The sequence below is a fragment of the Bufo gargarizans genome, chromosome 5, assembly GCF_014858855.1.
Source record: "Bufo gargarizans isolate SCDJY-AF-19 chromosome 5, ASM1485885v1, whole genome shotgun sequence".
In the NCBI taxonomy this organism is placed as follows: domain Eukaryota; kingdom Metazoa; phylum Chordata; class Amphibia; order Anura; family Bufonidae; genus Bufo; species Bufo gargarizans.
This window is the reverse complement of record NC_058084.1, coordinates 135,904,628-135,919,479: the sequence shown is the minus strand read 5'-3', so window position 1 is coordinate 135,919,479 and position 14,852 is coordinate 135,904,628. Positions and strand designations below refer to the sequence as shown.

The window sequence follows — 14,852 nt, the reverse complement described above, 5'->3', positions numbered from 1 at the left end:
ATTCTGACATCTCTGTTTCAGGCACTTAACAGAAGGAATGTATATGTGAATGGGCACTCATACGGCACTCGTAATAATATTACAGGATATAGCTACTAGAGAGAGATCGTTGATCCAGGGAGTTATTCTGATTGCCTGATTGGAGTCAGGAAGGAATTTTTTTATTCCCCTAAAGTGGGGAAAATTGGCTTCTACCTCACAAGGGTTTTTTTTGTTTTGTTTATTTGCCTTCCTCTGGATCAACTTGCAGGATGACAGGCCGAACTGGATGGACAAATTGTCTCTTTTCGGCCTTATGTACTATGTTACTAAGACCCGCTGCCGCTTTTGCAAACTGACATGGCACGAGCTGCTGTCAGCGCGTGCCATGTTCTTCTCAGTCCCTCCCCCCTCTGCCGCTGCCTCCAATGGGCTGATAGCAGGGAGGAGGAGGGGAGGGGCTATGGCCACTGTGCCACCAATGAATATCGTTTATGCTTAATACAAACGCAGGCTGCAGGTGCCGGACATATCCCATACCCGGCACCCAGCCTCTATGACCTCTCGCTGTGATCCAATGAGCCGAAGCATAAACGATATTCATTGGTGGCGCAGTGCACTGAACCCCCCCAACCCCAGTATTATAAATCAGAATCATTGGTGGTGCAGTGCGCCCCCAACCCCCCAAGTATTATCATTGGTGGTGCAGTGGCAGTTCCGATCGGAGCCCCAGCAGTGTAAGCCTGGGGCTCCGATCGGTTACCATGGCAGCCAGGACGCTATTGAAGCCCTGGCTGCCGTAGTCGGCTCCCTGATGCTGTGTGCACAGAGCAGCAAGGGAGAGTGTGAAGTCCTATTCACCCTGATAAAGCTCTATTAGGGTGAATAGGACAAAGGATAAAAGTTCCCAGTTACTAGCCCATAAGGGGGAAATAGGTAATAAATAAAAAGTAAAAAAAAAGTAAAAAGAAACACCAAAATATTAAGTTTAAATCACCCCCTTGCCCAATTTTACATATAAAATATATAAACAATAAAAAAATGACATATTGCCACGCCCGAAAAAGTGCGAACTAGTAAAATATTTAAAAAAATCTCCTATGTGGTGAACGCTGTAACAGAAAGAAAAAAAAAAAAAACTTGCAATTTGCCAATTTTTTTGTCACCTTGTCCTGAAAAAAAATTAGGTTAGGCTACTTTCACACTAGCGTTCGATCGGATCCGTTCTGAACGGATCCGATCATAATAATGCAGACGGAGGCTCCGTTCAGAACGGATCCGTCTGCATTATTTTAGCATATAACAGCTAAGTGTGAAAATAGCCTCGTACGGATCCGTTCAGACTTTCAATGTAAAGTCAATGGGGGACGGATCCGCCTGAAGATTGAGCCATATTGTGGCATCTTCAAACGGATCCGTCCCCATTGACTTACATTGTAAGTCTGGACGGATCCGCACGCCTCCGCACGGCCAGGCGGACACCCGAACGCTGCAAGCGGCGTTCAGCTGTCCGCCTGTCCGTGCGGAGGCGAGCGGAGCGGAGGCTGAACGCCGCCAGACTGATGCAGTCTGAGCGGATCCGCTCCATTCAGACTGCATCAGGGCTGGACGGCTGCGTTCGGGTCCGCTCGTGAGCCCCTTCAAACGGAGCTCACGAGCGGACCGACGAACACTAGTGTGAAAGTAGCCTTAGGACTGTTCTATTATGGTCCAGACGGTCCATAAAATGTGGAATGCACGCGGCTTTTTTGGTTTTAATTTTTTCACGTGGTATTGAGTATCGCAATACTTTTTTTTATGGTATCGAAATAGTAAAAATTTTGGTATCGTGACAACCCTAGGTGAGAGTTTATTTTTATTTTTTTTATTTTTTTATTATTATACCGTAATTATATGTATTTTAAATTTGGCTCCTAAATTTTTCAGGTTAGGAGCCAATGGCTCCTTGATATATTTTTTTTTGTCTGGAGTCCTGTGGATCCATCACCGTTGACCTATATTGTGTGTCAGAACGGATACGTTTGGCTCAGTTTTGTTAGACGGACACCAAAACGCTGCAAGCAGTGTTTTGCAGTGTTTTGGTGTCCACCTACAAAGCGGAATGCAGACCGACCGGCGGTAAACTGATGCGTTCTGAGCGGATCCTTTTTTATTCAGAATGCATTAGGGCAAAACTGTTTTGGACCGCTTGTGAGAGCCCTTGACGGATCTCGCAAACGGAAAGCCAAAACGCCAGTGTGAAAGTAGCCTTACATTAGGGGTGCACCGAAATGAAAATTCTGGTCCGAAACCGAAAATTCAGGATGCCCTTGACCGAAAACCGAAACCGAAACTGCCTTTTTGCCCAAATACTTTTAAAATACTTTTTTTAAGTAAAAAAAAAAAGGAAAGTGAATTAAAATATAAAGTTAAACAGATACATAGATATTATACACACAATGCCACCCAAAGTGGTTATTTAAAAAAAAAAATGTCACTCTCCCCCCCCTCCCTCCCTTGTCACTCTCTCCCCCCCCCCTCCCTCCCTTGTCACTCTCTCCCCCCCCCCCCCCCTCCCTTGTCATTTATTCTACCCCCCTCCCTTGTCACTTATTCTACCCCCCTCCCTTGTCACTTATTCTACCCCCCTCCCTTGTCACTCTCATTCTACCCCCTCCCTTGTCACTCTCATTCTACCCCCTCCCTTGTCACTCTCATTCTACCCCCCTCCCTTGTCACTCTCATTCTACCCCCTCCCTTGTCACTCTCATTCTACCCCCTCCCTTGTCACTCTCATTCTACCCCCCTCCCTTGTCACTCTCATTTTACACCCCCCCCCTTTGTCACTCTCATTTTACACACCCCCTTGTCACTCATTTTACACCCCCCCCCCCCTCCCCCTCCCTTGTCACCTCTAGTGTAGCCTGTGTAGCGTGGCCGAGCTCTGTTCGGTCCGCGGTACAGGAGCATTTGTTTCTTGTACCCGGCCGGACTGAAAGGAAGTGCACACTAAGTGAGCACTTCCTGTCAGTCCGGCCGGGTACAGGAAACAAAAGCTCCTGTACCGCGGAACGAACAGAGCTCGGTCACGCTACACTAACAACAGCAGTAGCACAGAGCAGACACAGCAGGCTGCGCAGCACTGAGCCGGAGATTCTTTTTTTTTTAAATCAGATATTTTTATTTGTTTTTTTTCCCAAGCATTTTAAGAACAAAGGAAACCCTACCTCCCCACCCACCTCCCTCCCAATCCCAGAGTCCCGTGACCAATTGAGTCCAAAGTCCTCGGATCTTGAATTGAGTTTGGCAATAAATCTTCATACACACATCATGCACATATCGGTTACTATTTTCCAGGTCATATATCACATGCCTGACTCATACTTATATTCGTCTCATCCGCATTTATTGTTCAAACACTCCATACTCATATCTTCCCTGCTCTTAGTATTTAGAAGTATCCAGATAACACTGTACAGCATAACTGTCCTATGGGCTAAATATACCACTGTAATGCTGCCGGAGATTCTTTAGAGCCGCAAGCGTTTAGGAGGCACAGCATATGGGGCGCCGCCGGCTGGCCGCCCGAACCATATTTTCTGCCGATATGTACCAATATTTCGGTGCACCCCTACCTTACATCCATTGATGTGGTGTAGAAGTATGAGAAGAAAGGTTATCAATTTCTTAGGTAGATTAGTTGCGGTGAATATTCAGCATCACATATATCCCAATCTGTTGTGAAGTAATATGCCGCACTGGTTGTATACGACCGCTCCGATATCTCAGCTTGCTGGGCTGTGGATTGCAGAGTATAGTCTGCGTGCACTCTGCGTCCCATGTGTCCCGGATCTTCCAGACACTCGTGGTGAGTATGAGCTGGCTGTCAGCTCCTTCAAGATCCAGTTTGTATCCTCCGAGCTTATATACCTTTTATCTTCTCTGTTTTTCAGTGAAGCGCTTCATTCGTTTTTCAATATAGGGTTATGTACCATATCCGTGGATATTACCCATGATGTTCACGGCTTCTATGTCGAATTTTCAAGTTTATAAAGCAATCCAGACGCGTTTCGGAGTATCTCCCTACTCCTTCATTAGTGGCTACACTTGCTATGAAAAGACGGCCAGATTTTACACTGATGCATCTCAAGATATTGTGAGACAGTGACAGATCTCACACAGGTTAAAGGCAAGGAAGGGGTGGATAGTGTGTTCCGCACCCCTATTCCACTACAGGTAAGACCAGCTGGAGGTACCCAGGCTGGCATAAAGCACCTCCCAGGGTGTCAGTAAGGGGGGGGGAGTGTGTTACCCGTGGGCAGAGGCCTGGAGGCTCTGTGAATGTGGTCTCAGCTGGGCAAGGCTGAGGGACCAAGAGGCTGGGAGATGGCCTAGACTAACTTTGTTACAGCCTGGAAGTGAGCTGGACTACTGGCTAAAAAAGCCGCACCTGTGAACTGTGAGGTATACGTTAGGTGAGTCAGGTTATTATATGTTTAGTTAGAGCCGGGCAGGTGTTTGTTTTGTATTATGTTTTGTTTTTGCTGAGGTGCCAAATAAAAGCAATGTTTGGACCTTAAAACTTGGTGTCCGTGAAGACGTGTGTGAATGTCCCCCGGATAAGAGCTAATCCCCCACAATAGATAGAAAGGTTGGACCAGATTTTGGAGTGTAAGAATCACAAAACCCCGTCTATTGCGGTTCCCAATGCGGTTTTCGTGCGTTTTTTCAGGTATTCGTGCGTTTTTTGTTGTTCAGTATATATACCAGCTGTAATATACTTCCAATAACTTATTTTAAGCCACTTACTTTGCTGTTATCGTTGACTTTTAAAAACAAATATTGTTTTGCCTAAAATAAATAAAATGTCCATACAGATATCAATGGATTCCAGGATTTTAGATATTTTATATCTTGTTTTTAGTAAAATAAAATATTGTATTTTCACATCCTTGTAAGTAGATTTATGCTTACTATCAAACCGAAGTGTACTCAAATATGACATATATGTAATAGAAGTATACAGGGTGGGGGCCCTGATAAACAGCCAGGGGGCACCCACCCTTTCAAAGAGAACTGAAGTCTAATTCGGCATTCAGACCTTCTGGTAAGAGACTGCCAAAGTCGAAAATCTGTCTGGATTCCGCTCTTGACATTCTTGCAAAGGTAAGGAAATTGGGTGTCTTGGTGCTCAGTGCAGGTCCTGCCATTGACAGCCACACACCATCGCCTTTGTTTGCAGTGGTAGAAACCTGAACTGCAATAGACTGGAACCATATAGTCTTTAACAATGAATCTAGGTTCTGTTTAAGATCCGATGTTGATCGTCTTTGAGTTTGGAGGCCTCATGGTCAACCCTTCACTCCTGCCTGTGCTATGGAGTGTCACACTGCTCCAAGTGCTGGTGTGATCGTCTGCCGAGCTGTTGTATACGACCGTTTTACAAGGGACACTAGCATCAGCATGGCGATATATGCATGGCATCCTGCGGCCACATGGCACGGCTTCCTACTGGCATTTTTCAGCAGGATAATGCTCGCTGACACACAGCAACAGTTCCCCCAGGAATGTCTCCTCCAGATTGTAACACTTCCTGGTCACCCGTTGAGCATTTATGGGACCAGCTGGGCCACCAGCATACAATAACTTACATTTATCATCATCTTGCATGTTCTCCACTTAATATAACAATTCTGGAGAATCATTTTTTATAACACTACATTGTGCAGTTCCTGTGTTATTCCTTCTAGAAATGTATGCATAAATTAAAAACCGGGTGTTACCAGGTGTGGGGGTGTCGCAATACACTCGGAGCTAAGCGTGTCAGCCATTGGAAGAACCCACCTCTTTGACGGGAATGGAAACACCCGATTGTCAATTCATTCATACATTTCTAGGAGGAATAACCGAGAAATGGCACATTACAGAGCTCTAAGAAAAGATGTTTCGGAGTTGCTCTTCCTTGGGGAATAACAGTATTTCCTAAAGCAGACATGTCTGGAGAGTCGGCAAATAAATAACATTAATATAGTTTTGTATTTTGTGTGACGCGTGAAGGGGCAATGTACTGTAAGTAATGTCGTTTACCAGCCTGTGACCCAGCCGTCATTCATTAACTGTCCGGGTGGGGGGGGTTCAGCCACAATAGACCCTTGTTCTGTGGAGACAGGACTGAAGGTTCCTCCTGTTACGTTTTTGAGGTCAGCTAGGCTCTGCTTACACCGTTGTTTGAATGCCGTTTAGATATATCTCTTATTTGTCTTTTCCTGTATAGCCTAGTGTTTCTGAAAAATATGCAACTGTACAGCCTCCTGGGTATCTGCCTATTGGTTTTCAAATATCTAGCAGAGCTTATACATCTATTGTACTGAATAACATAGCAGAGACCTACAGGTATGTCTGTGTGCAGTATACAGAGTCAAGTCACATTATCATGACTACTTCCGATGACGGCAGCATGTGGCTCGTGAAGGAAGCCACGTGTCCTTAGCTGGCTTAGTGGGTATGTAGGTAGTGTGTCTTCTAGGCTGTCTGCACACATATCCCTCCTGATGGGGGGGAAAAGGGACGATTACTGTCTTTTTTGTGAACTGTTCTTGTGCTGCTGTGGTGAAAGTGTATTGTGAGTTGACAAATGGCATCATTGTGAATAAGCAACGTGGAAGTTGCGGAGCACCACGTGCCAATGATGTGATGGTGAACGTTGGTTACAAAGGTGCGTGAGGGCGGACCGACGCGCTGTGCTGGAGCTGATCACCTCCCAAATGAAACAAAAAGCTACCAGATGTGTGTCTAACAATACTGCAGTCTGGAGCAGACAGAGCAGATTAGTGTTCTGGGGAATGTTTTTGTGGCATGTTTTCTGGGCCCACTCATCCATGTGGAAGGCACACTCAACCGACTTGGGTATGAATCCATCCTTGCAAATCATGTACACCCATACATGTTGAATTGTCTTCCATGAGGCAGATGGGACCTTCATGCAACGCATTGGGACATGTCACATGGCTAGTAATGTCCAACATTGGTTGGAAGAACATGACCAAGACTACCCTGGCCTCCTAATCCCCAGGCTGGAACCCAATTGAGCATCTGTGGGACCACTTTGATAGTCTTGTTCAATCTATGGATCCTCCGCCTTTCACACTCCAGCAGCTGTGAGACGCACTGCAGTCAGCGTTGCTCCACATACCTGTGACAACCTATCAGGACCTTATTGAGTCACTCCCAGCCCATCCAGCTGCTGTCCGTGCTACACACAGCGGTTAGGGCTCTTTTACACTTGCGTTCTTTTCTTCCGGCATAGAGTTCCGTCGTCGGGGCTCTATGCCGGAAGAATCCTGATCAGGATTATCCCCATGCATTCTGAATGGAGAGAAATCCGTTCAGGATGCATCAGGATGTCTTCAGTTCAGGACCGGAACGTTTTTTGGCCGGAGAAAATACCGCTGCATGCTGCGCTTTTTGCTCCGGCCAAAAATCCTGAACACTTGCCGCAAGGCCGGATCCGGAATTAATGCCCATTGAAAGGCCTTAATCCGGATCCGGCCTTAAGCTAAACATCGTTTCGGCGCATCCGACGTTTAGCCTTTTCTGAATGGTTACCATGGCTGCCGGGACGCTAAAGCCCTGGCAGCCATGGTAAAGTTTAGTGGGGAGCGGGGGAGCAGTATACTTACCGTCCGTGAGCCGGACGGTAAGGGGGGCTCTGACGTCATTTTGAAGCGCCCCGGGAGCCGCACGGACTGTAAGTATACTGCTCCACCGCTTCCCACTACTACTATGGCAACCAGGACTTTAATAGCGTCCTGGCTGCCATAGTAACACTAAACGCATTTTGAAGACGGATCCGTCTTCAAATGCTTTCAGTTCACTTGCGTTTTTCCAGATCCGGCGTGTAATTCCAGCAAATAGAGTACACAACGGATCCGGACAACGCAAGTGTGAAAGAGCCCTTACTCTGGATATTAGGGTACTTTCACACTAGTGTGTTTTTTTTTGTTTTTTTTTTCTGGCATAGAGTTCCGTCCTAGGGGCTCTATACAGGAAAAGAACTGATCAGTTTTATCCTAATGCATTCTGAATGGAGAGCAATCCGTTCAGGATGCATCAGGATGTCTTCAGTTCAGTCTTTTTGACTGATCAGGACAGAGATAAAACCGCAGCATGCTACGGTTTTATCTCCGGCCAAAAAAACAGAACACTTGCCTGAATGCCGACTCCGGCATTTTTTTTTCCATAGAAGAGTATTTGTGCCCGATCCCGCATTAAAAAAACTGGAATGCCGGATGCGCAGACTGAAAAAAATTTGAGAAAAATAAATGCCGGATCCGTTTTTCCGGATGATACCGGAAAGACTGATTCGGCATTTCAATGCAAATCCCATCAGTTGACATACGTTTTGCCGGATCCGACAGGCAGTTCCGGCGATGGAACTACTTGCCAGATCACTCTGCTGCAAGTGTGAAAGTAGCCTAAGCTGGTGGTCATAATAATGTGGCACAACTGTGTATAATAAACATTTTGTCTGCTTGAATTACAGTATATAAGCATGTAAGTGAATACTCTGCTTTCTATTATGTATTTTATATATATTATTTTTACATTACTATTTTAAAAATGGCCTGTATTTACTGAATATTATATTTATTTTAGTCTGACCTGAAATGTGTGCAAGATGCCAAAGGAGGTTCATTTTACAGAGACCACTGTCCAGTCCTGGGTGAGTGTTGTGGGTCATTAGCTGTCACGTCTTTCCTGCTGATATATTCCTCTTAAGAATTATTTTTAAAGAAATATTTTGTTTTCCTTTCGAGCTGATGAGATGAGCTAAGACTGTGTCCACTACTTGAATTAAACCGGTTGTGTCAATTGCATTTATCATGTAGACAAAATTAATACAAGTCACTTACTAATGTATTGTGAATGTCCATATTGCTTCCTTTGCTGGCTGGACTCATTTTTCACTCACATTATACACTGCTCGTTTGCATGGTTATGACCACCCTGCAATCCAGCAGTGGTGGTCGTGCTTGCACACTAAAGAAAAATGCACTAGCCTATGTGAGCTCCCACGGTCCCGTTCACCAAAGAGGCTGACTCTTTTTCCTGTAGTATGCAAGCACGGCCACCACTAATGGATTGCAGGGTGGTCGTAACCATGGAAATGAGCAGTGTATAATGTGATAGAAAAATGTATCCAGCCAGCAAAGGAAGCAATATGGACAATCACAATACATTACTAAGTGGCTTGTATTAACTTTCTCTACATGATAAATGCCCTCTGCTAAAGTGAGACATCCCCTTTAATCCCAATATATTGGTTAGCTCTAGCCTGCTTTCCAGCAGAGCCAGAAAAGTTACAAATAAGGGACAATTCACATCACGTTTTTGCCCTACGTGAAACATATATGTTGGGAGAAAAAAAGAAAGCAAAAGTTTAGTACGCTTTGCTTTTCCATCCTGCAGAGTTCAGCCAAAAACACGTATGTTAAATGGATACTTTTCTTACAATAGAACTTGATGGTGACAGATGCTACTGTATGGCATCTGTTTAACCCCTTCAGGACATCCCCCATACATGTTCAGCTGATGTCTGTTATTTAAATATGGAGCCAGGTCGTGAGCGCAGCCGGCTCCATAGTCTGCAGGTTTATGCTGTTTTACTCCTAAGCAGAGCCCCGTGGCTAATGTCTGCAATTGATAACACCATTTGCAGATGTTTAACCCTTTCAAGACCGGGTGATTGTCCTTTTTTTTTTTTTTTTTTTTTTGTTAACTCCCAGCTTATCCAAAGCCATAACTTTTTTTTATTTTTACATTTACATAGCCATATGAAGGCTTGTTTTTTGCGGGACAAGATGCACTATTTATGGTTGCATACAATTTAGTGGGACGCGTTAAAAAATTATAAATGGGATGAAATTTGGAAAAATTCTGCATGTTTTTGGGGGTTTTGTTTTTACGGCGTTCCCTATATAAAACTGACCAGTTACTTTCATTCTCTAGGTCATTATGAATCCGGCGATACCACATAAGTATATTTTTCTGGTGTTTTTATACTGAAAAAGAAATAATAATCTTGAAATACATTTTTTTTTTTATCTTTTAGTTGCCATATTCTCACCCCTATAACTTTTTTTTTTTAGTTATATGTACGGAGTTGTGTGAGGGCTCATTATTTGCGGGGCGATCAGTACTTTTCAATCATATCATTTTGGGGTGTGTATGGGTTTTTGATCACCTTTTTAAAAAAAATTATAAATTGTGGGAGAAGTGACATAAAAACGGCGAATTGGCCATTTCGACTTTTTCCCCCCTATTTCGACTTTTTCCCCCCTATTTCGACTTTTTCCCCCCTATTTCGACTTTTTCCCCCCTATTTCGACGTTTTCTGTATAAGATAATTTAATAGAACGAGCATTTTTGCACCCGTTGATATCAGTGTATTTTTTATGTTTGTTTTTTTTTTTTCGTTTTTTTTATTTGGGGGAAGGGGGTAATTTGAATGTGTTTGTTTATTTTTTTAATTTGTAAGAACATTGTTTTGTTCTACAATTTATTTAAAAATTTTTTTATCACTGGACTGCTTTTCTGATAGACTCCATTAGCATTGGAGTCTTTGAGGATTTCACTGTGTTTCTATGGAGCCCAGCTCCAGGAAAGGGCTCCATAGAAATTACTTTGCAGCAGCCTCCTGTCACACAGCAGGGAGGGGACTGCTGTGAACACCCTTTGCCGGTGCATACCTGGAGGCACGTGCTTCTGGGTTTTCACACGCTCAGATGCCGTGGTCAGTTTTGACCATGTCGTCTGAGGCGTTAAATGCCTGCGACGACATTACCGCAAGTGGGCGCTATTTTTGATAGCCCAGCCCAAAATAATAAATCAGACGTCGCTGCTTCCGAAAACACCTATACTATTAAAATATAAAAATATGTATCCTATATGGTGAGCAACGTAACGGGAAAAAAAAAGACTAATTTGCCTTTTTTCTTTTTCCCGTCACTTCACTGAAAAGTACAGATCACTCAATGAGCCATCACACAGCTCCATAGACATAAAAATAAAAAGTTATGGGGGTCAGAATATGGCAATAAAAAGGGGAAAAAATGTCTAAAGATCTTTTTTCTTCCCAGTATTAAAACACAAGCAAAACTATATAACTGTGGTATTACTGTAATTGTACTGACAGAATGAAGGTAACGGGTCCGTTTTACCGCATGGAAACGCTGTAAAAACTTTTAAAAAAAAGTTATGGCTTTGGGAAGGCAGGGAATGAAAACTGAAATACACCTGGTGCTGAAGGGGTTAACTTGTACAACGTGTATACGTTAAACGCGGGACAGAAACCTGATGTGAACACAGCCTAAATTGCACTCCTGGAATCATTCAGGTATAAAACTTATGCTTCATACGATTCGTGACTATAGCATTAAATACACAGGACCTCTCTCGGCACAGTAAATGTGTCACATAAGTGTTTCTAAGTCTGCATTTTTCCCCTCTCTGCACTCTGTCGGCATCTAATTCACTGTATAGCGGTGTGTCTTAATATTCAATGCTAGTATTCTACATCAGAGGAAAAATCGAGGAAAAACATAGCGCCGATCATAGTAACATAGTTTATAAGGCTGAAAAAAGACATCTGTCCATCCAGTTCGGCCTGTCATCCTGCAAGTTGATCCAGAGGAAGGCAAAAAAAAACAAAAAACTGTGAGGTAGAAGCTAATTCTCCTCACTTTAGAAAAAAAATTCCTTCTCGACTCCAATCAGGCAATCGGAATAACTCCCTGGATCAACAACCCCTCTCTAGTAGCTATAGCCTGTAATATTATTACACTCCAGAAATACATCCAGGCCCCTCTTGAATTCCTTTATTGTACTCACCATCACCACCTCCTCAGGCATAGAGTTCCATGGTCTCACTGCTCTTATCGTAAAGAATCCTCTTCTATGTTTGTGTTCAAACCTTCTTTCCTCCAGACGCAGAGGATGTCCCCTCGTCACAGTCCTGGGTATAAATAGGTGATGGGAGAGATCTCTGTACTGTCCCCTGATATATTTATACATGGTTATTAGCGCTCCCCTTAGTTGTCTTTTTTCTAAAGTGAATAACCCTAATTTTGATAATCTTTTAGGGTACTGTAGTCCCCCCATTCCAGTTAATACTTTAGTTGCCCTCCTCTGAACCCTCTCCAGCTCTGCTATGTCTACCTTGTTCACAGGAGCAAAGAACTGTACACAGCACTCCATGTGTGGTATGACTAATGATTTGTAAAGTGGCAGGACTATGTTCTCATCACGGGCATCTATGCCCCTTTTTATGCAACCCATTATCTTATTGGCCTTGGCTGCAGCTGCCTGACACTGGTTTCTACAGCTTAGTCTGCTGTTCACTTAAATTCCTAAGTCCTTTTCCATGCCAGTGTTACCCAGTGTTTTATCATTTAGTATGTCCGGGTCACTTGCATTATTCCTTATCAATCATGTATATAACCTTACATTTGTCAGTGCTAAACCTCCTCTGCCACCTATGTATCTGCCCAAGCCTCCAATCTATCCAGATCCACCTGTAGCAGTATACACTCCTCTTGCATGTTTATTACTTTACACAGTTTAGTGTAATCTGCAAAAATCGTTATTTTACTAAGATCATTGATAAATATATTGAAGATAATAGGGCCCAATACTGACCCCTGTGGTACACCACTAGTGACATTGACCCAATCGGAGTGTGTACCATTAATAACCACCCTTTGTTTTTTATCACTAAGCCAGTTACTTACACACATACAGACATTTTCTCCTAGTCCAAGCATTCTCATTTTATATACTAACCTTTAATGTGGTACAGTGTCAAATGCTTTGGAGAAGTCCAGTTATGATTGATTCACCGTGGTCAGGTCTAGAACTTACCTAATCGAAACGGATAAAATTAGTTTGACGTGACCTATCCCTCATGAAACCATGCTGATATGGCGTTATTTGCTTATTTTGATAGAGGTAGATAGCATCTCTTAGAAAACTTTCAAATAGTTTACCCACGACAGATGTTAAACTTATCGGCCTATAGTTTCCAGGCTCTGTTTTTGGACCGTTTTTGAATATTGGCACAATATTTGCTATGTGCCAATCCTGTGGAACTCTCCTTGTTAGTATAGTCCTTAAATATCAGAAATAAGGGTCTGGCTATGACATCACTTAATTCTCTTAGAATATGGGGGTGTATGCCATCTGGTCCCAGCGATTTGTCTATTTTAATATTTTTAAGACACAGCTGTACTTCTTCCTGGGTCGGACCATCCAGCAGTGATAAAGTATAATCTCAGAAGGGAATCCTTTTAAAAGAGCTCATCAAGTCAAACCACATGTGGGACACCAGACCTTCATGCCCGACCCAGGGTTTCACCCTTGTATCGAATCTTCTGGGATGTCCTTCTGATGTAGGAGCAATGAAGATTGACACACAACTGCACAGTGGATGAGACGGCACATCGAGGATTATATGAGTGGCGATTGATAGAAATGCAGACCACTTTTTTTGACACATTTTACTGGACTGGTTTTAGGGTGGTGATGAGGTCCTGTGTATTCAGTTTCAGATTTACCCAGTGTCAGAAGCAGAACGTTTTTTACTTGGGTGATTCCAGATGCGAGATTTGTCTCCACTACCTGTCTCTCTTCTGACCTGGAGACCACAGGACTGGGTGATGGAGTGGCATTCTCCATTACAGACTGTTTCTATAGTAAGAAGCTATGAACAGCCCAGTAAGGCTTGTCTGTGGTTTGCTTGTGACCGTATATTTCAATATGAAGTTATGATCCTTGCAATTTTGAAAGGCTTATCATCAAACAGCCCGTGTATGTTAATGCTGTACTTAGGGAGATTACACGCCATTTACATTCAATAGCAGAAGATGTAACAGCAGCTTTAATTTTGCCTTTTAGAGTTCATCAATCAGTCCTTAACCACTTCCCGACCGCCCATTGACTATAAACGTCCTTGGGCGATCGGTTTATCTCGGAATGGACGTTCTGGAATGTCCATTCAGAGATCGCAGCTGTACGCTAATCATGCAGCTGCCGAGCGGGGGCAGCTGTCAGTGACTGAAGGGCACCCCAGGGAGAAGGCAGGGACCGTTCCTGGGTGTCCCTGCCTTCTAGATTGCTGTATACACAGCGCTCAGCGAGCGCTGTGTATACAGATCAGAAAGTGCTATGCCGCTTCCTGTCCTGGTGGTCATGTGACCGCTGGGGTCGGGAGAGTGCAGGAGCTGTCAGGTCTTCCACAGACCTCGATCAGCCCTGCACTGAGGTTGTACAGCGTACTCCCACACCTTTGGTACTGATTAAATGAATGACACATGTATTTAGACAAGGCAAACAAAAATACGCACACATAAACTACTAATACTGTAAAAACACTGCTAGATCGTTTTTATCATTTAACCCCTGAGGGCCCATGGCTCCACTTTTTATAATCCAGGCTGCTTCTTTCTGGAGTAATTTTTCATTTTCACACCCAAGTATTAAAAAGTCTATGAAACAGCTGTTGAGGGAAGTGCTCGCTACACCCCTTAAAAATTAACTTTTTGGGGGTTTTCACTGTGGGGTTACCTCAGGGCCTCTTCAAATGCAACATGGTGCCCAAAGACCATTCCAATCTGTCCTCCAAAAACCATATGGCGTTCCTTGCCTTATGTGTCCAAACAGCGGTATGCGACCACATATGGGGTGTTTCTGCAAACTGCAGAATCAGGTTAATAAATATTGAGGTTTGTTTTGTTGTTAACCCTTGATGTGTTCCAGGAAAAAAATTGATTGAAATGGAAAATCTGCAACAAAAAAAAAAGACATTTTGAAATTTCACCTCTATTTTGCTTTAATTCCTG

At 43.6% G+C, this 14,852-nt stretch overlaps 1 protein-coding gene across 3 annotated transcripts in view; it reads left to right on the top strand.

The window, feature by feature from the left end:
- Nucleotides 1-14,852, top strand: part of MIB1 (MIB E3 ubiquitin protein ligase 1) — a 100,742-nt gene that overhangs the window by 32,919 nt on the left and 52,971 nt on the right. For all 3 annotated transcript variants that reach the window (XR_006390014.1, XM_044293892.1, XM_044293893.1), the window contains exon 5: nt 8,614-8,680. Coding sequence is in view for 2 of the 3 variants with exons in the window: in XM_044293892.1 (XP_044149827.1) it covers nt 8,614-8,680 (67 nt within the window). In the remaining variant the exon portion in view is untranslated. The remainder of the gene's footprint in view (nt 1-8,613; nt 8,681-14,852) is intronic.